Here is a 25,434-nt window from a genome sequence, read left to right as displayed (position 1 = left end):
TGCCTGCTGGGCCTGCATTTTCCCAGCCCTAAAATAACAAAAGGACCCAGTGACAAAAAATAACATGGAGTGTTTTCTTATTCTTGAAATACTGTCTCTCCCTCTGCGCTACTGCCCGTTTTAAACTTAATTCAAGCATAGGCTGGTATCATGAAATTTGCTTAGGAAGTTACTTGGAATCATGGGTTCTTGAACAGATTTCACATCATATTCTCATTTGTTACTAAAATTCCCCAGGCTGAGTGTTAAGGGTTAAGAGTTATTCTACCTCACTCACCATTTTATACTTCTTTGCGTCCTCCACCTGGCATTTTGTGTCCCCCGTCACTGCACATTTCACACAGTAGGCATCTAGTGTTGCTCCTGCAATGCAGCGTGTGCCTGCTGCCTTAAGACAGTCACGAAGTCCCGGCAGCAGCAAATAGTTAACAGCGCTTCAGGAGGGGGTGGAGAAATCCCCGAAGGTTGTCAGGCCACCGAACTGAGAGCTCCTTGAGGCCAGGGACCGTCTTGTTCAGCAATGTATCTCAGCACCTGATTCAGTCCTCGTACACAGAAGAGTCTCAATAATGCCGCCCGAACACACTCGGTGGGGACTCTAAATTCAACCGTATTCTAATAGCAAAAGGTCGCCGAGGGTCACCAGGCGTCCGGGACCAGCAGGGCACGGGTGCTAGAAGACCACAGGGTAGCTGTTGGTTCTAATTTCACAGATGGTGTGATTCTATACTACAATTTTCAGATTTTCTCTTAACACAAAAAGAGGGATTTGGGTTGTCTCTGCTTTTAGTTTTTAAGGGCTTAAATGCAAACCGAGATTCCTTTCTCCGGGCTAACAGGACCCTCCCTCTGGTGCGGGCCTCGGAGCTTCCGGCGCGCCCCGCCCCGCGACTGCGCCGCGGCGATCCAGAAGGGGTCGCTGTTCCCGCGATAACCTCGGAAAAGGCTCCACCCCGCGGCCGGCGCTGGCTTCCTCCGTCCGAGACCCCGCCCCATACGGCGGATTACTAGTCCGTCAGTGTCCTGCACGCCCATCGTCGCTAGTGCCGTCGCTAACGCCCCACTGCCGGCGGAGCAGGCCCTGCGTCTCGGCCGCCGCCGCCGCCTAGGCGCGCGGCCCGCCCCGAGGCGCTCGTTCTCTCCCCTCGCCCCACCCTCTCGCTTCCCCTTCACGGAAACGACAGCTGCGGCGGCGAGGCTGGCGCCGCCTCCCTCCACCTACCGCGTCTGCCCCCGCCACTCTCGCCCGGCGCCCCAGCCCGGTCGCGGCGCCTCCCCGCTAGGTCAGCCGGCAGCTCCGCCCGGCTGCCGCCCAGGATGAACATCATGGACTTCAACGTGAAGAAGCTGGCGGCCGACGCGGGCACCTTCCTCAGTCGTGCAGTGCAGGTACCGCGGTGTAGGGGGAAGGGGCGGTGGCGCCCGAGAGGGAGGCCAAGGAGGGGCCGCCAGAGGCGGCGGCGCTCTCCGCACCCGGCCTCACCGACTGGCTGGCAGGCCTGCGGCAGATGGCCTGGCTGATGGGCGCGGCCTGGTGCCCCTCCGGGTCCGGCGGCCGTTTTCTGACCCCCTCCCGTTCAACCGCCGCGGCTCCGGAAGCGAGACGGGGTGGAGACGGGGCCAGGAGCGTCCCCCGCCCCTGAAGGACATCTAGAGTTCGGCCCCGGGCCGAGACACAGCACCGCCCTCCTTTCTGGCCCCACGACGATGGTGCTGGTGTGGCCGCCCTCCCGGGGCGGGCGAGGGCCCTGAAGACGGATCCTTCGGGCACCACCCCCACCCTTTCCTTTCGTCTCCCTCACTCTCCCCGCCGAGTCCAAGAAGGAAGTTTCCTTTTCCTGCCCCTGAACCCAAAGAGCTGCCAAGACAGTTCCCTCCAGCCCTCTCTCTCCCTCGGGAAGGACGGTCGCTGGGCTTAGGCGGTCCGCGGGTGAAATGGAGACTGCCAGTTGGCGTACGTACTCCGCCAAGGCCTTGGGAAGTCTGGAGTTTGGGGGTTCCCACTCATTCTCAAAATGGGAAGCACCGGCTGTAGGACATGGAGAGGGGGAGGGGAGACTCGTCTTACGCATGTTAGAGTTTTGTGTTTCAGATACCCTTTGGGGGGAGGGGGGGAATTTAGCTATCTCGCGGCTTTCCGCAAAGCAGTATCAATCTAGGGAACTTGGACAGTTTTCCATAATCATCACCCACATTATGCCAACTCAGTTAAATCTATGAACAGATGTAAATTTCACCACAACATGAGTTGTAAACAATCTGGTGTTTAAGTTAATGGCATAGTCACAGTAGCAACAACATTCTCTTTCAGTAAAGAGAAAACACAAATAGTTTTCTAATATGCATACCATACTGATACTGAAATGTAAATCAGTTGTCCTGCCTTTACTACTTTGTCTCCTTTACCCCAGTTTTATTGATGTGATTGATCTTAACATTGCACTGCTCTTGGCAAAAGAATGGTAGAACTAGTGCAAGGTAATAGCTGCCTATATTGTGAAAAAACTGTCAAACATTTGCAAGGCACTTGACAGATTACCTACTATCCTTTCTATAATTTTGCCAGATAGATGTTACTAACGCCTTTTATATATGAGGAAGTAGCCTTAGAAAGGTTAAGAAACTTGATTAACTTGCATGATTAGTAAATGGCCAAGTGCTCTCTCTAATCTACTAATTCGTTTCAAGTTGCTTCTCTCTTCCAGGATAGGCATTGCAGATATAGAATAATAGAATGTTACAGGCTAGAGAGACCTTAAAGATCATCTGGTGCTACAATCTGAGCATTTCAACAATACTTAAACGGACAGCACTTAAGGCATGGGAAATTCCTTCTGAGTCTTGATTTCTCAGTTCCAAAATCTGCATAGTAATAAGCTAGCTGCTTTAACCCTCAGCTCCTCATTCTCCATGAAATTATAAGCTATATTGTAAAAACGAATGAATTGTATGGTTAAAATAATTTCTTGATTTAAATTAACCTACTTTTAATAGCTCAAAGATGGGGGGGTGCAAAAAGAATGAGTGGTTGAAAGTCTGAAATGAATTTGATTTGTGAAATTTAATGTTAACTGAAGAGAGGTCTTTGTTGTTTGTTTTATTGCTGATTCCTAATGATTTTGTTTGCGGAGTGGAGATTTGACATTATGACACTTTTAAAGACGGGTATGTTTTCAAGGACATAATGCACAGTGCTTAAATGGAACAGACAACGTGTACTGGAATTTGATTTAAATTGTCGATAGACTTGATGTAAAAAATCTAGCAAAGTTCTCAAAAGATGTACTTCCTAGGTGAATTTTAATTGTTTCAGATTTTTTATTTTTTTATTTTTTAAGATTTTATTTATTTATTTGACAGAGATCACAAGTAGGCAAAGAGGCAGGCAGAGAGAGAGATGGGGAAGCAGGCTCCCTCCGGACCGAGAGCTGGATATGGGGCCCGATTGCAGGAACCTGGGATCATGACCTGAGTGAAAGGCAGAGGCTTTAACCCACTGAGCCACCCAGGCGCCCCTGTTTCAGATTTTTTTAAGTCTGTCCTAATCTGTTGAGCTATCAAATGATTTTCAGTATTAAATACTTTCATGCTTACTTCATGTCTCCCTTACACTATTTTGGACACTGGTGACAGAGCAGTGAATAAAATGAACAAAACATCTGCCCTCCTGGAGCTTATAATCTAACAGTAAATATATCAGGTGAAGGAGAGGTGGTAAGTTAATGGCGGGGATGGCAGTTTTGGCCATGTTGTATAGGCATAATAATCATGGCAAGCCTTTCCAATAGGATCAAATTCCAAGAGACCTCAAGGAAGTGACAGTTCCAGTTTTTTGGAGGAAAAGCAATTTAGGCAGAAGGAAAAAGTACAAAGACTGAGGTTCTGGGGTACCTGGGACATTGGTTAAGGAGCTATAGCCATAGGATAGGCAAAAAGTGATAAAACTTAGTTGAGAATGATAGCAGGGAAGGTTCAGAATCTTCAGTATTCCTTCCCAGTTTGGCTCTAGGTTAGGAAGAAAGATGAGTTAAGGGTGTCTATAAGGTTTTGGCTTGAGCCGTTTACTGAGAAGGGAAAAATTTCAACAGAAACAGACTCCTCAATATGTCCTTTTGTATTAAATCTGTTAGAAATAGATTCGGAAATATTTATGTATGAACTATATCATATCTGAGGATTGCTTTAAAATATTCCAGAAGAGAGAAAAGTTGAAACATTGACAGAATGTTGGCAGTTACAAAGCTAAGTTTCAATATACTATTAAAATTTAGAATGTTTGACATTTTGCACAGTCCTTTTTTTTAATTACCTAAGGAAAAAAAATTCATTTGAAAACATAACACGTGAAATTTGGAATTTTGTGGGGTAATTTTCAGCAAAAACACTGCATTGTCATTTTAGTACTTAGTCAATAACTGAATTCCCAGTCAGATTGCATTGACATCAGTATAGTGTCAGGTGCCAAGTTTCATGCTAAGAATAGGTAAGAGCTATGCCAGTTACTCATTATAAGCAATAAGAACAGTAGGAATGGAATTCAGCTTTCACATTTCTAAATAATAATTTCTATTCAAATTATACCTTAAGGAATAGGCCATTCTTTGAGTGACCAACTGCCATATCTTTTTTCATTTTACTTAAAAATTTTTAGGTTAACAAGTAAACATTCCTGTTTTAAAAAAGAAAAACTAGGGGCGCCTGGGTCGCTCAGTGGGTTAAAGCCTCTGCCTTCGGCTCAGGTCATGATCCCAGGGTCCTGGGATCGAGCCCTGCATCAGGCTCTCTGCTCCACGGGGAGCCTGCTTCCCCCTCTCTCTCTGCCTGCTTCTCTGCCTACTTGTGATTTCTCTCTGTCAAATAAATAAAATATTAAAAAAAAAAAAGAAAAACCATTAAACATACAAATGGGTTTTACCACTCTAATCTCACTCATAAAATCTGTTTATATGTCTTGCAACTTTGAAAGAATGTTGAGGTAAAAATGTATAAGCAATAAGAATATTCATTCTTTAGCAATATGTTTGGGTGCTTTTGTTATTCTTAACTCCCTCAAAATAAAAAAATACAAAAGTATCAGGTAATTTGACCTCCATAAATTGTTACTTTATTAGTGTCTTAAAAGCTATTTATTCTTACTGTCTTTTTGGTACAGACTCCTTAGTTGAGCACCCTTTTCTCTCACTCATTTATAAACACTGTATTCCTATCAAATTATTTTTTAATTCCCCAAATACTTTGTACTTTTCTAACTTTAGACTTTATGTTCATACAGTTAAACTCATTGTGAATGCCCTCCACCCCCTCCCTCTTTGTGTATTCTTTCCTTCCCTCAAGATAAATCTTAAAGTCCATCTCAGACCATAAGAGCTTGATGTGAACTCCTGTGTCATTTTTTAAATTCTGTACGATCATGTGGCATGATCTAATAACTGTTATGTAAGGTCCCTTGGAGCTATAAAATTCTGTTACTCTCTGGCTTTCACATCTTTATTAAGTTTGTATGTCCTGAGGAATCAACTGTTTCATATTCCTTTCTCACAGTATCCAACATTGTTCTTTTAAATTTTTTATATCATTTTAGCCAAGCAGGTATCAATATGCAAAGATTACTCTTTGAATCATTTAGCATGTTAAATGATCTTGTTATTTTTATTAGTATTTTTCTAACATATCTGCTGAACTTGGAGTTGACTAATGCCTGTCTGAAATATTAAACTGTTTAATTCAGTCTGTATTTATTGAGTACCTCCTAGGTGCTTAGCACTGAAATACAAAGATGAATGAGACCTAGTTGATGCCCTCAAAGACTTCATTGCCCCAGTTGTCATAATTATTTTTTCTTTGTAGTAAATATCCATTGTTTGAAGTATTGTTCTGTTACTTCATTTGATAAATGTTCCAAGTGGACACATTTTTACTTCAGAATTGATACTGAAGCAAAACTTTTGCTCACCATCTTTAAAATAAGACCATATACTTTCCCCCGCAAAATTTTCAACTTTAATTACTTAGGAGTTTCATTTTAATTTTCTTTTTTTTTTTTTTTAAGATTTTATTTATTTATTTGACAGAGAGAGATCACAAGTAGACAGAGAGGCAGGCAGAGAGAGAGAGAGGGAAGCAGGCTCGCTGCTGAGCAGAGAGCCCGACACGGGACTCGATCCCAGGACCCTGAGATCATGACCTGAGCCGAAGGCAGCGGCTTAACCCACTGAGCCACCCAGGCGCCCCTCATTTTAATTTTCTAACATTTCCTTTGACCTAACTACTGAAGTTATACTATGAACTTCATGAATGCCAGCTATTTTCTGAGGGGGAAAAAAAGTCTTTAAAATTTTAGTTGCAAGCTTGGCTTTCATCTCTGATTTAATTTAACAAATAATGGTGTGTCTAACCTGGAGAGTTGAAGATGAATACGATGCTGCCCTCAACTAACTCCTGTTAGATCCTATCTGCATGGATTTCCAACTTGGATAAACATTGGTCCAAGCCCTTTTGAAATCCTGTTTCTGTTATGGAATTTAAGCTGTAACAACTTTACATGTCTCTCAAATTCTAATAAAACTTGTCACATTCAAAGTCCATACATTTTCTTGTTATGTAAAAACTTTGCATATTTGCTATTACCCAAGCCATCAAATCCTTTGATATTATTGGTGTTAATTTATAAACTACTAGATAGAAGATGGTTAACCTGATGTTAAGATAATCACCTGTGTGCTTAGAACAGTAGTTTTCAGTCTTAACTGCACTTAAAGTTACCTGAGGAATCTTTACAGAATACACCCCAGTCTAGTTAAAGCGGAATCCTTGGAATTGGATTTGACATCATTGTTTTTGAAAGCTTCCCCATGTAATTCCAAAGAGCAGCCAAAATTGAGAATGAGTTGAGAAGGAACTACTTTACAGTTTACTAACACATTATAATCAAAATTTGTGTTATACATTTTTTCCCCAAGAACTTTAGATAACTTTTAAAATATTACTTTACCCAAAGAATTGATGATGAGAGTTCATACTAAATAGATGCCTTTCATCACAAAGCCTTTTTACCTGTTGTCCTTTTCTCTTTGTGGTAAGACATGGTATGGAATCCAGGCTCCGTGTTTCATACTGTAGGCTATATGGCCATCCTGTAATAAAGAAAGGATCACAGTGCTTGGCATAATGTGGCTGACTCAAAGTCCTTTCCTTAAAGCAGTGTTTACAGAAAATGTATAAAGAGAGGGGATTAAGCTTTCTGTTCTCATGTCATTTTACATGTCATGTATTACTAATGAAATAATTATGAGAGAACTGTACATCAAATAATATCTAGGAGAACATTGGGTTTGGATTTCTGTGATATATTCTGACTTTCATTGTAGGTTGTTTTCACAAAGGTTTTTATTAAAACTACTAAAACATTAAAATGCTTAAAATTAACTATAGTTTTTAACAGCTGGTAGGAGACTACAAATAGTAATGATTTTAGACTTAGATTTTTGGTATTTGGGAAAAGGATTTTTTCTTTTTTTTTTTTTTTTAAGAAAGAACGGGTCTTTTATCTTTCTCAGAAGCAAACCGTTATTATCATTTTATGTTTCTTAAGTTCATAAAATCCTTGATGGCAAGAACCATGTCATGTGCTGATTATATAGCTCACATGCAATAGAAGAAAATATATATGCCATAAGTATTTTGATTAACAATTTAAACCTAAATTTAGTTGATATAACTCAACATTTTCTATAGTAGATGCTTTCTTAAAATGTATTGGAGAAAAATGTATTAAATGATACTATATTGCTAATATGTAATACTTTCTGGTTAATGATGGAAAAAAATCCTTAAATCCCTACAAGAAAATCATGGGAGATAATATGTCTTTTACAAGACGTATCACATATGTCTTGTAATTAAATTATTTTAATGTAATTAAATTTTATGAAATTATATATAAATATATAACATATAAGTATATATTACATAAAATAAATATATTTAATGTAATTAAATATATATTTAATAAAATTTAAATATATGATTTCAGCTTAAATATATGATAACATTAGTAGTGTTTTTCTGTACCCCTGCCTTTTTTAATTCATTCCAGATAGGATTAAAGTTACCCTTAATTTGATGATTATTGAATACATGTAGGAAGCCAAGGTGGGCTGTAAGATCCAGCTGACAGAGTGCTATGAGCAAAGACACAGGGGCTACGAAGAACTGAAATATATTTGTATAATGGTAGTAGAAAATATTAATATCTTAAAATCAGCAAATATTTACTGGAAGTCTTATAGTGTAATGAGACTATGATTGAATAAACGTGAAATTGAAACATGACACTGATATCTTAGGCAAAATATCAATAAAGTTTTGATTCTTACCTATATATTATATTGATTCTTACCTATATATTAAAAAGGGGTTTTTTGGAATATTTGATATAAAATGTACAGCTTAATATATGGCATTTTCTTTTTTTTTTAAGATTTTATTTATTTATTTGACAGAGAGAGAGAGAGAGTTCACAAGTAGGCAGAGAGGGGTGGGGAGGAAGCAGGCTCCCTGTTGAGCAGAGAGCCCGATGTGGGGCTCGATCCCAGGACCCTGAGATCATAACCTGAGCTGAAGGCAGAGGCTTAACCCACTGAGCCATCCAGGTGCCCCTATATGGCATTTTCTAATTTATACTAAGCCCTGACACTGTTGAAAACACAGTTTTAAAAAAAAAAAAGTCTTTATAAATGATCTTACTTAGAAAAGAAAACATTAAAGACGAAAGATAAAACAAGAACATATAGAACATACTGGAATTCAAAGCCCAGAGTTAGGTAGAGTTAAAGAATAGCAACTGCTTTTATTCCCAGAAAATACAAGTAAATATCAGACTTTATTACTATTACTTAACAAACTGCTTACATGGGCTTTCCTACAGAACTGCTATTTTCTAAACTGGTTTTCTATAATCAGACTTTACCTCACTCATACTTAAGTATTCCTTATATTTTTGGGTTTTGTTTTTTATCCTTCTGAGCTAAGATATTAAAAACCTGCTTACTGTGTTTATAGGATCTTACATTCTAAGTCAGTTTACTTTATTTCTTGCTCAGACTCATACAAAAAATGGCTTGTTGCAAATACTGAGCTTTGCAGTTATACTTTCACACTCTGTCTTTCACTTAAAAAGCAAAGTATTTAATGAAAGATAGTGTAAGGTAGTATAATGAAAATCATAAAGGAGATACTAAATAATTAAAGAAGGGAATCTTCTGACCTAAAGTTTGAAATATTTTATTTTCCAAATAATTAGCTTTCTAGTTGTTGATTCTCTTATTATTGGGAGAAAATTTGCCCTGAAACCTAACTTGTGTTAAATAAACTTACTGATGAACTACTGTTTATAAATTGCTATTTATAAACATTTTTAAGTAAGTTCTAGCCTGTACCTCTAATTCCATTGTTTCTAGACCATGTGTTAGATAAAGTTTAACATGATTTTATGTACTGAAGAAAATAGGCCTGTAAGTTTATATATTGTTTATATAATAGTTTTCATTTAGCTCTCCTGTAAACAGCAACCATGTGTTCTAGTTCTTAGGAGAGTGCCTTGCACAAAAACTGACCTACCTAATACTGATTTTTAAATGATGAGTCTATGAATTGTTTTAATTCATTCTTTGTTGTTAAATGTAAGTTAAGGACTTCTATTAGTATGGGGGCGCCTGGGTGGCTCAGTGGGTTAAAGCCTCTGCCTTTGGCTTGGGTCATGGCCCCGGGATCCTGGGATCGGGCCCCACATCTGGCTCTCTACTCTGCGGGAAGCCTGTTTCTCTTCCTTTCTCTCTCTGCCTGCCTCTCTGCCTGCGTGTGATCTCTGTCTGTCAAATAAATAAATAAATAATCTTTTAAAAAAAAAAGTAGTATGTATAAAGATGATGCTAATGATTCTTCTAGAAATGCAACTGGAAGATAAATCATCAGAGAACTCTATATGCTGCCCTTAGAATCCCTCATTTCTTATTGTTCACTCTCAGGTCAGTTGTTACCTGCTCAGAGAAGGTGTTTGTCTAACCACCTACATCTCACACTCAAACTCCTCTTCCCCATGTCCAGGCCAAGATTTCATATCCCTCTCCCCTGAAGCCTTCACTGATTCTCTGGTTTCCTTCCCTCCCTGCAGATCGAATTCTTCCTTCCTCTATATTCAAAGTCATTTAATTCATTCAGTTAATTGTTCTGTCACTCAAGAAGTAATAGGACCACCTGTGTCAGTCCTCTGTCCACTGTCTTTTTATCTTTGTATCCTTATTATCAAGTTGTTTGTTGTCTGCCCTCCTAAGAGCAGAAACTTGTCTGTTTTTTCTGGCTGCTGAAACCCTTGTGCTTAGAATAATGCCTGGCACACATGAAGATGCTTGATAAATATTTGTTGAAGGAATGAATCAAATAAATAGATATACTTTCTTATTAAGGTGCTAAGTTAAGAATTTTTTCTACTGGTAGATCATCCTTTATAGGTGATGTTCACCTGGGTAAATTACCCTCTTTTTTTCCCCTTCTGTTCCTTGCTTTATCTGAGAGATAACTATTTAACTGTTAGAGGTAGACTTTGAACATGTGAAATTCTAACCTATCCCTCTGTAGAAGGTCTGTAGCCTCAAATCTTCAGGGATCTGTAGAGAATACCATAGTTCTCTCTTAAAAGTGAAATTGCAGGGGCACGTCATGATCTCAGGGTCCTGGGATCGAGTCCCGCATTGGGCTCTCTGCTCGGCAGGGAGCCTGCTTCCCTCTCACTCTTTCTGCCTGCCTCTCTGCCTACTTGTGATCTCTCTCTGTCAAATAAATAAATAAAATCTTTAAAAAAAAAAAAAAGTGAAATTGCAGTAGTTATCCAACTGACCTTGGCATCAGGGTTTTGATCTTTTGCCCAATGCATCTCCTGTTCCTCTCCTCAGTTACAGTACACTGCAAGATTGTGGGCTTAGGCAATAGCTTTGGAAGTGATATTCTCCGTTCCACCCTCCGGTTGAGGGCTTGGCTACAGGCCAGTCTCAAAAAGACCTAAGGCTTTACAAAAGCTATTGAAGCATTTATTTCTAGCACCTGAACAAGACCTTCAGTGGGGGCTTGTAACCAGACTCTAAGAATAACATTCTAGAGGACTTTTTAACTAAAAATATTAACTAGTAATCAGAAAGTATTAGGCCAATAAGAAGGATGCTAAAAGAAACATAATAAAACTCAGAAAAATGGAGTAGCAGAAAATATTTTAAGAAATGAAAGGGGAGAAAAAAGCAAGGTAAATATTAGATTCTTTTAGCCAGAAATGAGTCATTGCTAATGAGCATAGAATTAGTGCTAGTGATATGCCTCTGTTAAAATGGGAGAAAGCCACCTATTCTAGAGGAAAAATATACATGATAAACAACCTGAGTCATCACTTCTGGTATTTAATTAAAAGTCTTCAAAGGTCTCCATAAAATTTACATGGTAATCTTTTTATCTCTTTGCTTGTGTATGGGCAATACTGCCTTCCCTCAAAAACCAACACACTCAAGGTAATAAAAATTGATACACTGAGAATATTTAACTACATATTATGATCTTTAAAAAATCCTCTTCCATAGTAGAAGTAGTGTATGTTCCAGAAGTTAGTCTGTGAATCAGTTGTTGGAACATATCCTGAAGAAACAACTTGAATGATAGACTTTTATGGGATGTTTTGGGAAACTATCTAACTAGGTGTGATTAAAGTGCCATTAATTTAAAGCCGTATTAAACATAAGCAGCCCTTTATAATTCAAAATAATAATTACCAGGCACTGAACAAAGTGATTTACATACGTACTCTTACTTAATTCTCAAGGTACTGTACATTATGTATCATCTTTCTTTAATGATAGAAGATACCTGAGGAAAAAAATATTCAAAAGCCTGTTTAGGTCACAAAATTAGTAGTGCAGCCAGGATTTGAATTTAGTACTGACTAACTTAAAGTTCTTACTACTTACCACTATACTAACCTACTTTATATGTAAGAAATATTTATATACTTTATATACCAGGCAGCAAATAGATTTTCTAGAGTTTACCCTATCCATTCTAGCAGATGTAACCTTAAGAGAAGGTCAGCATAAGTGCCATAAAAAAGGTACAGATAAATTTCCATAGGGGCAAAAAAAAGCATTTGGTGCAATGGTTTACAATTATTTGTATGTTCGGGACTGTCTGGGTTTGAGTTATTAATTATTGATATAGGTTCCTAAAATGTATTTGAGGTATATTTAATTTTTTTTTGTAATTAATAACAGTTCACAGAAGAAAAGCTTGGCCAGGCAGAGAAGACAGAATTGGATGCTCACTTAGAGAACCTTCTTAGCAAAGCTGAATGTACCAAAATATGGACAGAAAAAATAATGAAACAAACTGAAGTGTTATTGCAGCCAAATCCAAGTAAGAAACTTTTTACCTTTGTCTACCTTATTGACTAATCTGATTAAAGGATACCGTTAGGTTTTTTTTAATGTTAAAAAAAAAACAACAGGTTTTGATGGCTGTTGGAAAACAGTTTTTGGTTTATGGCTTTCAGGTGTATGTGTTGTGTGTGTGTGTGTGTACTTTTGGTGAAGAAGAGGGTGATAAACACCTCTGTGTACCCTCTAACAGATTGACTGCTTGGGTTTTCCATGTCTTTGTAGACTCTTTTTGAAAATTTAAGGGAATGAATTTTGGTTTTGAGAGAAAGAAAGAGAAATACAAGTACCCCTACACACACACCTTGAGGAGGGAAAGAGAATCTTAAACTCAATGTGGATCCCAACATGGGGCTTGATCTCAAAAAACTAAGATCATGACATGAGCCAAAGTTGAGGGTCAGGAGAGTCAGCATCAGGAGAGTCAGCATCTAATGGACTGAGCCAGCCAGGCACCCTAGGAGTGGCTTTTAATTTTAAGAGTCAGTAAGGGCTATGGCAATAAATTAATCTTCCTTTTATGGGGGGAGAATTTTCCCTAAATAATTAAGGGAAAAGTATATGGGAATTTACATGTTACCAATTATTTATGTTAAGTTTGATGTTTTTACATAAATTATTACCTTTGATTTTCAGACAACTGTAAGGTTTTTCAGATTACCCATCTCAATAATTTATCAAATAAGGTACATGATTGTTTATTAATTGCAAATCATAAGTTAGCATTTTATACAGTGTAGAATAGCTAATTAGAAGTGGAAATGGAACTAGAATCTGGTACATCAAAATCCAGTCTTTTCACTCTGAGCTTTACACATCAAAACTGAAGAACAAGGGCATCAAATGCTTTCCTTCCCATTTTCCCCAGTGTTGTGACCATGTTGTGAAATGCCATAAGCTCATTTTTAGATACAAAGTTCCAAGCTTTAATCTTTGTTGCTATTCTATGAACCTAAACAAAACATTAGTAATTCTGTACCATTTTAATTAAATCATGGTAATCTTTTGAAATAGGCCTTCTACACTTTTGAGTGAGGCCTGTTATCTTTGGGCACCATGTGGTATTTCTTACTTATTTAAGGCTACTTAAATTATGTACCAGAGCACCTTAAAAAAGTAGTAGACATGGGGCAGCTGGGTAGCTCAGTCCTTAAGTGTCTGCCTTCGGCTCAGGTCATGATCCCAGCATCCTGGGATCAAACCCCACACTGGGCTCCGGGCTCTGCGGGAAGCCAGCTTCTCTCTCTCCCACTCCCCTTGCTTGTGTTCCTCTCTCACTGTTTCTCTCTCTCCTCTCTCTCTCTCTCTCTCTCTCTGTCAAATAAATAAATAAATCTTTAAAAAAAATAGTAGTAGACATTTTTCTGTATGTTCCTTGTTCTGTCCGGAGTTCTTCACGTAAGTAGTCTGTTCTACATATTTTTCTGAGTGGCAGACAAACTCATGCACAACTGTTAAACAGGAATTTCATTAGTGTAAAGTTACAGTGGCTCATATAATACAGTTTTACGTTAGTGTTTTTTTAAGTCTAAAGTAGTAAACAAATTTAGATTTAGATTTTTTTTGTTTGTTCTCTGATTATAAAGTTACATAGATTATGAGTGGTCAGGCCCAAACCTCTTTTACCTGTAAGCCCTGTAATTTTTAGGGTATGATTTTCCACAACCTAGCGTTTTTCAAAAATATCTATCGCATTATAGCAGAATTGCCCACATATTCTTTTAAGATTTTATCATGGTCCATTGATGCCCTATTAAAATGAACATTTACTTAAAATATGCCAAATGTTTTACTAACTGAACGAAGTCAACATAGGATTCAACTTTAAACTTTTGACCAAATAAGTAGAAATGCACCAAAGCTAAGAATGACTTTCTTAGTCAGAAAATGAAATTCTGAAATGTAGTTAGCATCTTCTAAATGGTTATGTTTTGAACTGACTCATTTTGGTTTGAACCGATTTAAAGATTTTTTTTTTTTTTAAAGATTTTATTTATTTATTTGACAGAGAGAGATCACAAGTAGACAGAGAGGCAGGCAGAGAGAGAGGGGAAAGCAGGCTCCCTGCCAAGCAGAGCCCGATGCGGGATTCGATCCCAGGACCCTGAGATCATGACCTGAGCCGTAGGCAGCGGCTTAACCCACTGAGCCACCCAGGCACCCCCCGATTTAAAGATTTTTAAAGTCCTACTTAAAAACTTCTGATGCTGCTCCAGAGTCTACCACAAAAACAAGTATTATTCCAGTAGCCTATTTTATATATTATAATTAATGCTTATGCTGACTCCTCAAGTGTTTCTATTACTGGTTCAATTCACTTTTTTTTTTTTTTTTTAAAGATTTTATTTATTTATTTGACAGACAGAGATCACAAGTAGAGAGGCAGGCAGAGAGAGAGAGGAGGAAGCAGGCTCCCCGCCAAGGAGCCCGATGCGGGGCTGGATCCCGGACCCTGGGATCATGACCTGAGCGAAAGGCAGAGGTTTTAACCCACTGAGCCACCCAGGCGCCCCTCAATTCACTTTTTAAGTTTTCAGTGCACTGTGTGAAACTTCCACTTGTGGAGGAATTATCTGAGATGCTTAAAAGGAGCCTTTTTATTTTTTTTTTTAGCTTCTTTTTGGATGATAAATTTGATTTATAGTTAATCATTACCTCTGGAAACTGACCTTTTTCCTCATTTGTCTCTGTCATACCTATTAGGCAGGTGTGCATGTGTGAATATTTTGTATATTGCACTAACCAAGCATTTATTCAGATTTTACTGATTATTTTTTCCTTTCCATGTATACTAGCATTCTGCTATTTCTTTTAACCTATCTCGTATTTTGACCTCATTTTTTTTTTTTTAAGATTTTATTTATTTATTTGACAGAGACTACAAGTAGACAGAGAGGCAGGCAGAGAGAGAGAAAAGGAAGCAGGCTCCCTGTTGAGCAGAGAGCCCAACGTGGGGCTGGATCCCAGGACCCTGAGACCATGACCTGAGCTGAAGGCAGAGGCCTTAACCCACTGAGCCACCCAGGCACCCCTTGACCTCATTTTTAATGGCGAAAACTTTTGAGTGAATACATGCTGAGAGATATCTGTATATCTTGTACTTTAAATAAAATTAAGCCATGACTTCATATTACTGATGTTGGTCTGTGACTGTTCCAAACCTAGGTTGTTCTATTCCTTAATTTCCCATGCCTATATTTAGACTCTAGGAAGGAGAGAGAGCATGTGATCAAGCAAAAGCATGATAAAGGTATTAGAAGTATGTGACTCTTTGGGTCTAATAGATACTTTATATCCATATTTTCATAGCTAGAAATCCCTGGTTTTGAAACTGAAATGAACATACATTAAAAGTTAAAAATCAGACTGTACAAAGAGGCAAAGGCAACTTCATTAGACATTAGGTGAACAGCGCTTTTAGAATCTCATAGAATATTCATCATATGATAGTTTTACTTTAAGTAAATATTTTTGTGCCAAAATATTTTATCAGATTTCTAAGGTATAAGTTTCATAGAGCTATATAATATTCTAATATAAAAATTAAAAATTAAGTATGAAGATATGTACTTAAAAATGCTAATGTCATCTTATTTTACCGGGTGATAAATGGTAGTAGGTAAAAAAAATTTTTAATAGTTTTGCTTTTTGAAATCATTGGTAATTTTAAACCTTTCTCCTAGATGCCAGGATAGAAGAATTTGTTTATGAGAAACTGGATAGAAAAGCTCCAAGTCGTATAAACAACCCAGAACTTTTGGGACAATATATGATTGATGCAGGGACTGAGTTTGGCCCAGGAACAGCATATGGTAAGCAAAAGGCAAAAAGATCTGCTAAAAACTAGCTTTACTTATAGATTTTTACTACTTAGAAACATCAGGAACATTTATCTAATACTAGTAGAATCAATTTTAACTTCAAATTTTTTGTTTACCTTTTGGATAAAGTGAGAAATAGAGGTGCCCAGCAAATATGAATAGTTCAATTTAATATTTAATATATTTAAGTATATTTTACTCTGAGAATTCACGTTTATCACTTTAGATCTAAAAAGTTAAATGAATTCTTCACTTGTACTCCCATCAACTCTTGTAACCTCTGTTATAGTACTTCTTTTGTTGTATTATAAACTTTGTTTACATATGTCTCCTAGGTGATTTTAAGTTTTCTTGAGGTTTTATTTATTTTTATAATAAAATGTCTGGCACATAGTGTTTGAACATACCACTAGTGCTTTCATTACACGATAATGTCTGTACCACAAAAATGTTAACAGTGGTTATCTTTGGACGTTTGGATTAGATTTCATTCTGTTTTCCTCATGCAGTTCAAATTTTCTATAATCATGGTTTTTTTTTTTAAGATTTTATTTATTTATTTATTAGAGAGCGAGAGATCACAAGTAGGCAGAGAGGCAGGCAGAGGCAGAGGGAGAAGCAGGCTCCCTGCTGCGCAAGGAGCCTCGATCCCAGGATGCTGGGATCATGACCTGAGCCGAAGGCAGCCGCCCAACCAACTGAGCCACCCAGGCATCCCTCTATAATCATGTTTTACAGTTATGTTTTGTTAGTTGCTGTACTGACTTTTTTTTTTTTTAAAGATTTTATTTCTTTATTTGACACAAGTAGACAGAGAGGCAGGCAGAGAGAGAGAGGGAAGCAGGCTCGCTGCTGAGCAGAGAGCGCAATGCGGGACTCGATCCCAGGACCCTGAGATCATGACCTGAGCCAAAGGCAGCAGCTTAACCCACTGAGCCACCCAGGCGCCCCTGTACTGACTTTTTAAATGTATAACTCTGAAGCTCATTATCCCTCAAATCTAATTTTCTCAGAATATAAGACTATTTCAAATTTCTATAGCTTCTTTTCCTATTGTTCATGGCAAATAATTCTCTTTATTAAGACTTCTGCAGGAAATTGGTCCTTATGTGGGTATGAAATGTAGGTAAATTAAATGATTTTCTACATACTGTACTGATTTATAAAATAGTTCATAAATTCTGGAACAAAATGAACGTAAAGTTTTAATAGTTACCGTTATGTCAGAAGGTAATAACCTAAATACTGTAAAATGAATGGCATTAATCCATTGAATAACTGTTAAATGTACAACTGAAACTTTTATATTGTGGCCTTCAAAAGATACTTCTTTGAGAAGTCTGAAAATGCTTAAAATTTCTATAGTTTTATTTCTAAATTTTAACTATTTTAGGTGCGTGCTTAGGCAGTACATATATTGACTGTTAATTTTAGGAAAATTTTACACATTAAATAGGTTTTTTCTGCCTGCTTGTACAGAAGCAGTTTGATCCTGGAGGTCCTAAAGGTCATGAAAGACACCTAGCCCTTTCCTTCACCAAGCTGAAAGCCTAGTGGAGCATGAACATTCAAAAGGCTTCTCAATTTTTTCCTTTTTTAATACGCTTAATCTGTTTTCACCTGTAGTAATTCTATTGACTGTAACTTGATTATTGGAATTAGGCTTTGTGAATCTAATCATAATTGATAAGAACTAACAATTGAGTATTTCCAGCATTGGGCTCTACACTATACAGTAAATATATTATTTCTGTAAGTCTTCACTTACATCCTGCTTATAATATAAATTCTGTTAATCTCCATTTTTAAGACAAGGAAACCAAGTCTTAGATTACATAATTTATCAGTGATCATACAGCTAGTAATTCAAAGAGAGATCTGTATCCAGACATGGAGCTCTTAACGACTATGTTATTTTATCTTCCTTGCCAATCAGATCTAATCTCATCCTAACAAGAAGGATTTAAGATCCACAGAATTGAAGCTTTTAGAGGTAGAACTGGAAGTAGAACTTTGGTCTTGTCCCCTTTTTGCTCTCTTTTGCATTGAACTTGTCCTATTTAAACATTAAGGTATATGTGTTGCAAAATATGGATTTTTCTTTAACTTAAGATATAAATATATCATTTAAAGATGCTTGGGGCCCATGCATATTATAGAAATAAGAGACAAATTTTGACTTGATCTACTTATGAAAATATTTTTTTAGCATAATGCTTTTCTAAATGTGTTTCCACTGTTTGAGCTGTGATCATAAATACTTTTTAATGATTTATCCTCTTTTGTTCCATAGGTTGAATTGGTACATTTAATTATGATCTGAAAAGACTTCATGAACATCTGTCATTTTCATTTAGATATTTATAATCTTAAATTTACTTTTAAAATAAAACTAATGACAGCTAATTCTCTTGGATTTTCTTAAGTAAACAAGTGATAACTAACTTTAAAGAAGATCAGGTTGCTGATTTTATTTTCTGAAATTACCAGAAGATGGTAAAAAAACAAAACAAAACACTTTTTTCCTTTGCAGGTAATGCCCTTATTAAATGTGGAGAAACACAAAAACGAATTGGAACAGCAGACAGAGAGCTGATTCAAACATCAGCTTTAAATTTTCTCACTCCTTTAAGAAACTTTATAGAAGGAGATTACAAAACAATTGCTGTGAGTTGGAAAATGTTCCCTTTTTTTGTAGTAAAATAATTTATACATATTACTACAGTTTTAATGAATAATTTGCCCTCCTACTGACTCTGTAGATGTAGCAGATTAGAAAATTTAAATAATCTAGCTTGGTACATATTCAGTGGGACACAAAGCTAACCAAAATGAACTGTTGAAAATATATATGTCATCTTTGTGTCCCTGCAGTGTTATTGAGATTACATCAGTCGTTGTTCATTACCAGCACTAAAATTTGTAGAGAAGTTCCTGAGATGATTATAAAAATATGGCACAAAATATCTCCATAATATAGCCATGTTAGTTTTTCATTTAAACTGGGAACCAAAAACCTGGTTACTGTAGATCTGGCTGTTTAGCTTTCTGTTGTTTGCATCCCTAGAAGTTTGTTATCTTCTCTTCACACAGCTGTGTGTTATTGCTGAAGAAATAAATCATAGCCTTCCCAAGCCTAATACTATTTTTTTAGTTTGGTTTTCCAGCAATGGAGAGTTAAGATCTAGGTGGATTTTTTTTTCCCTAAGATTTTTGCAAGATTGTTCTTTATTGTGAATACTACTTTAAACTTTAATTTGCAGATTCCTTATTATAAAATATTCTAGAAACTCAGTATGTTTACAATGAATTTGTCTCTGGGTAAAAAGTATTTCGCCTGAGAACAGAGGAAAAACCACCAAGTTGAAATACGATTTAAAGGATCTTAGATTGTCTGTAGGGTGAAATGTGATATATGAAATCTGAGAATTAATAAAGCAAGCAGTGAATTTTTGTAAACTTACCTATTATGTTGAAGTTCCCATGAGGATCCCCAAGATACCTTGCCACTCTTTATTCATTATTCATTCTATAAATTTGAAATTTCCTTTGGAGTAGCAGAGTTGCTTTCAGTGCTATGGCACATTAAGGGAACCTGCCCAGTCCTTGATGTAGTCACTTGGGGTGTCAAGAAACTTTAACCTAGGCCCCTACCTCCTTTACCATAGGTACTTCCTAGATAATCTCTTTGAAATAGTTCATCAGCCTGGGCATTACTGACATTTTGGGTAGAATAGTTCTGTGTTGTAGGAGCTGTACTGCATTGTAGGATATTTAGAAGCATCCTAGCTTCTGCCTAGTAACATCTCCCACCACCTAGTTGTGACAACCAAGAAGATAGAGCAAAGCATTCCCTAAATGGCAAAACTGCAAAATATTAAAATTGGCATTCCTTTGTTTCTGCCATCACCTGCCATCTTTCCCAGATTTCCTGGGCATCTAGGATGTCTCCATTATTTTAAAATTGAAAACCATAAGAAAAAAGAGTCAAGCGTCACTTCATAGCCAATTTTGTAATCATTGATCTTTGCTTATCAGATGATTCATGTATTTAATGGAGAATGATACTTTAAATGTGCATGCTCGTACTGGATTTTAACATCGTTAGCCTTTATTTTTTTTTTTTCCTATATTTATAGAAAGAGAGGAAACTATTACAAAATAAGAGACTGGATTTGGATGCTGCAAAAACCAGACTAAAAAAGGCAAAAGCTGCAGAAACTAGAGCTTCAGTAAGTAGTGTTTTTTCACAGAAAAGCATCTTAGTTTGATAAATTTAAAATGTGTAAAATATTTTACTCCTATACCATACGAGCTACAGTCTGTTACTAAGACTATAATATGACTTTAGGGTATTGTTTTGTGTTTAAACAAACTTATCAGAACTTAATACATCCGAATCAGTGCAAAGTAGTCATATCCACAGGCAGTACAATTTCAGTGATACACCTGTTGCTAAAAAATAAAAGTTATAAGAGCTCCTAAAGCTCTGTCATGTTCTTTAAATATCCTCAGTGATGATGGCAGATATTCTTTTGGAGATAGGTTTATTATATTTGAAATAGAAAAACAATAATTAAAATGAGAACGAACCAAGTTTGAGATTGCTCATGTGTGACCTAAAAATTAAACTTTACTTCCTTTCTACATGTGAGTCAAACTGACTAAAGGCATTATCAGCAAGAATAGTTCCAAAACAATTCAGATAGTTGCAGCATGGACACACCGGTGACTATTTTGAAGAGGAGGAAACCTATTTGAATACATAACTTCTGGTATATTTTTCATAAAATCAACCTCAGAATAATCTTTTTGAATAGAGTTGGTTAAATATTAAATATAATAATTTAATGATTTACATTTATGTATTTATAAGTTTCTTAAAAGGTTTTATTTATAAACTTATTTGATGTTATTTATACAGTTTATATTTTCATTCCAAAGATTGAAGGCATTGATCAAATAGTAAATATAAACAAGTCTGAATTTATTAGAGGAGGCTAACAAGTTAATTCTTAATTTATACTGAGGGTTATATTTTGTCAAGAAGCTTGACATTCCCCCTGCCTTCTGTTCCCAACTCACTGCCACTGTCATCATCAAAGAATCATTGCCTTAAGGAACATATGCCACAGTGTTGGTGGAAGGCAACTTTGGCTCCCTTGTTTGGGAAAAGAAGAGGTTCAGACTTGTTTCACAGTGAAATTTTAAACTGGTAAAATTGGCATTGGACAGTGATGTCTTGTGAAAGTACCCTAACACTTTATATGAGCAGAATAAATTGCTTATAGAAATATTTTCTTCTAAACAGCCTTTTGGAGATTCTGTATTAGTCACTGCTGGAGGAGAGCTTGCTTTGACAAGACATTAAATCCAAATTCTCTGGCTATTTCACCTCAGGATTTATCATGATGTCATCATCAAGAACACCCTAACTTCCCAAAACAGACTTTTCACAGAATCAGAACTTTAAAAATGAACACTATGGGTGGCAAGGACTCTAAAGTAGAATTAGTTTCTAGTTGCTAATAGTAGATTTATGTGTAAAATAGAAATTGATTTTTAAGATACTAATTTCATAATCAGGAAAAATGTTAAATAAGAATCATTTGGAAATAAGTCAAAATCTCTTCATTCAAAATGCCTGTATGCACCCAATAATGATTGTGGAATGAGAATACTGTCATCAAGTATCAGTACAAAAGTTTCTTTAACAAGCACTGTTATGGAATAATGAAATCTTTTTTACCTAGAAAAGTTCCAGAAAACTTATAGATTTAACACCTTATAAGGTCCCTTGGTTATTCTAAATTATTTTATCATTACTATAAAAATGTGTAAGAATCCGTAGTAGACAAATTTTGAAAGATCCTTTTGATATACCCAGATCTTTTCTTGGCAGTTTTTTTGTACTGAGTATTGTTGAGGACAAATTTTTTCCATGAGAATTTAAATTTACATTTAAAATAAAAATGAAAGATTATACAAATGACTTTATTGAGCAATTTCATTTATACACAGCTTTTCTAGAATTTATATATTGCATAAAACAAATTTAACTATACCCAAATATTTAAAATATTAGTTTAGGCAGAAATCCACATTTCCTGATTATAGTTGTATACGTTTCCCCTAAATAACCAACCCATTTTTTCTTCAAATTTATAGCAGTAGGTCTGAAATACTTTAGAAAGGAAAAGTCGTCCTCTTATTTTATTATTACATAAAGCCTTGAGGCATGCCTATTATTTTGTGATCTTTGGGGGGGGTGGGTTCTGTATTTCTTTTCTGTTTATTTGAAGAATACAGAAAAATAGAAACTACTAGGAGTTTGTGTTTGCTTTTTTTTCTCCTTTGACACATTTCCTCGTTCCCAGTTGGCACTTGAAGAGCTTACTCTAATCTCAGAATTTCTTTGAATTCACTCTATAAATTTCCTTGGATTGTTTTGTGAGTAGTTATTTCTCTGCAAGTAAAGTTTGGGACCTGTGCGTATCGGCACTTTTTTTTTTTTTTCTTTAACTTGTTTACTAGTTTCTTGTGACCTCTTTTTAAAGTCTGTATTTATCAAATGCTTATTTTGTACAAGGCGCTTTGCTGAGGAATTCAGAGATAAATGCAAAATCTCTATTGCCCTCAGTTCACAATCTAGTATACTAGATTGAGCTTTTTGATGATTTAACCCTGTCGGTAAAATATTTATGCCTGTACCCAGTATTACTATTTTATTAGCTTGTATTTTATTAGTTAGCATGTTGAAGAATGGTAAGGCAACATCAAAGGCATTTCTCAAAAATAAACCAGTTGAACAGAAAGAAAACCTACTTGAAAGTTTCACAATAAGCAAAAACACAATTTTGAAAATAGTGTAAAATTTGTCAAAGAAGCAAAGATAAAATTTCTGCATTTAAATTATGAGGAACTGACATTCATCAACCCTCATTTAGTCATATAAATTTTTAAAAATTATTTTAGACTTCTGTTAATGAGAAGAAAAAAATCATCTGGTTTCAAAGTTCTCTTTCATATTTAGAGGTTTAGACCTCAGTTTTGGGTATACAGATGTGGAAAATACATCTTCAAGTAACACAGTATTGTGAATATCCCTCTGCCCACTTGAGCATTTCCACAGATGTCTAAATATTTAATCTGTAAATTGAGCACCATCATATAACTTAACCTTAATGTACACATACAAGAATTTAAAACTTATTAAAAATACAATGATCGACCTACCTTTCATATTTCTTCAGGGTATGCCAAGATCTGGCTGAGGCTGACTGAGAGAGAACATGGTTGAAGGCATCATACATTCATAAAATAGAAATGATCTTTGATTAGGGAAGTTGTGGATAGACAGAAGGGCTTTCATAGGTGAAAATTTAATAAAAATTGTAGGTAACTGGCAGTTTTTAAAGTGATGCATTTTTTCTAAATGATTGTAGTTTAAAATAAGCATCAATCAAGCATCATGTTTTTGGTCTTTAAAAATCTGAGTCTTTTGGAAAAGTTGAATAGGCACCACAATGTGAAATCCCATAGAACAACATAGTTTTCTTTTTAAGGAGAAAACCATTTTATCAGCGTTCTTAATACTTGTTTGTGTGTTCTTTATTGTGAAGAAGTAACTTGTTTCACTGTGTTTATTGGTATAATGTGTTCTTTGTCTCTTACCTATGCACTTAAGCAACTTAACTCAGCTCGCCTTGAAGGAGATAACAATATGGTAAATTTCTCTTACATGCTCAACTTCCTGCATGTAAAATGGCTGAAGGTTTGTTGGCCTACTGTGTTTTCTACATCTTGAGTAAAGTGCCTTCTCTTGCTATTATCTGCATGTAAAAGTCTAATGTAGTCAAAGCCATGAATTCATTAGTCCAACAAAAATTACAGAGAATATTAGCTGAAGTAATATTGGAGCTTGAGGAAAAGAAATTTTGTGTTCTAATTGCCAACTATATTAGCTATACCAAATTCAGATTTTAGAAAATAAATTTATATATAAATAGATAGTGCCTTTTATCCTAGTGAAAGACATTAATTTAACTGGCCCTTTGTATTGTCACTTTTGGCAAGAAAACAAAATTTACTTAGAGAAAAGTGTAAAGTTTACAGATTGACTTTTTCAGTATCTTTGATGTTTACCTTAATATTCACCCAAACACAACATAGAATTAATTTCTTCTGCAGTTTCATGCCAAGACATACCCACCCCCCATATTTCTGTAGTAGCAAGGCCAATTCCCTATTTGGTACTAATTTACTTAAGAAAGTTGCAGAATAGTGGTAGCTTTGGGCAAGAATCAGAAATGAGAATTGTTCTGTAGTACCCAATATATATATTGAGCTTGATTTGAGGAAGTTTTTGAGATGTTAGCAATTTTTAATTTTTAACAAAATAGAAATTCATAAAATCTGAATATAGCCCAAAACCTCATAAACATTAGCCAATAAAGATTTATACATGTAGTGTTTGGCATTATACTCCTAGATACATTACATTCATAGAAGTGGTATGGAATCTGCAGGATAGTTATAATAAATTCACAGTTAATTGATTTTATTCCATTAGCATTGAGCTAAAAGGGGGAAAAATTCATGTAATAGGAAAGTTTATATACAGAATAATTAAAATGCATTTTTGTTATTCTACACTACTCTAATTATTGAAGCCTTGGCTCAATTAAGGCTTTCCTTAGATAGCAAGAGAATGCATTCATTTATTTCCATTGTCCTAGCTGTAGGTGAATGAAAATGTGTGAGCTATTTCAGTCATTGGTAACTTCATATATAAATCATAGGTTTTATTTTAGGTAAGAATATCCTAAACAATTAGCAAGACTTTGGTTCACTTATTAGGCATCTGTTTTGCTACTGATGTCATCTACTTATAATAAGATGTGTTTAATTCTGGTCATTTTAAATTCATTATATCTCAAGTTTGTTGTGCCCCTCTGGTGGCTATATCAATGTCTATTTATCCCTGCTTTATTTTAGTTTCCTAAAATTCTAGAATTTTAAACCTAAATGAGAAATTAAAAATTGTTTAGTCTAAAACTTTCATTTTACAGATGAGAGAACTACAACTAAGATATTCCCAGTTCTAGAAAACTTTTACTTAGTAACTTATAAAATTAGTATAAGAT

General features: G+C 36.1%; 1 protein-coding gene across 3 annotated transcripts in view; it reads left to right on the top strand.

The window, feature by feature from the left end:
- Positions 1-1,066: 1,066 nt before the first annotated feature.
- Positions 1,067-25,434, top strand: part of SH3GLB1 (SH3 domain containing GRB2 like, endophilin B1) — a 40,463-nt gene continuing 16,095 nt past the window's right edge. Inside the window, exons 1-6 of one of the 3 annotated variants that reach the window (XM_046009929.1) lie at positions 1,067-1,389; positions 12,306-12,447; positions 16,151-16,279; positions 18,822-18,955; positions 20,428-20,520; positions 23,976-24,014. In XM_046009929.1, the coding sequence (XP_045865885.1) occupies positions 1,318-1,389; positions 12,306-12,447; positions 16,151-16,279; positions 18,822-18,955; positions 20,428-20,520; positions 23,976-24,014 (609 nt within the window). In that variant the 5' untranslated portion in view covers positions 1,067-1,317. Of the gene's footprint in view, positions 1,390-12,305; positions 12,448-16,150; positions 16,280-18,821; positions 18,956-20,427; positions 20,521-23,975; positions 24,063-25,434 lie in introns of all 3 variants that reach the window. The other 2 variants (XM_046009922.1, XM_046009937.1) reach the window with 2 other exon arrangements.

This window comes from Meles meles, chromosome 1 (assembly GCF_922984935.1).
Source record: "Meles meles chromosome 1, mMelMel3.1 paternal haplotype, whole genome shotgun sequence".
NCBI classification, from domain to species: Eukaryota; Metazoa; Chordata; class Mammalia; order Carnivora; family Mustelidae; genus Meles; species Meles meles.
Note: the sequence above shows the minus strand (reverse complement) of the source record. Positions and strands in the feature narration are given on the sequence as shown.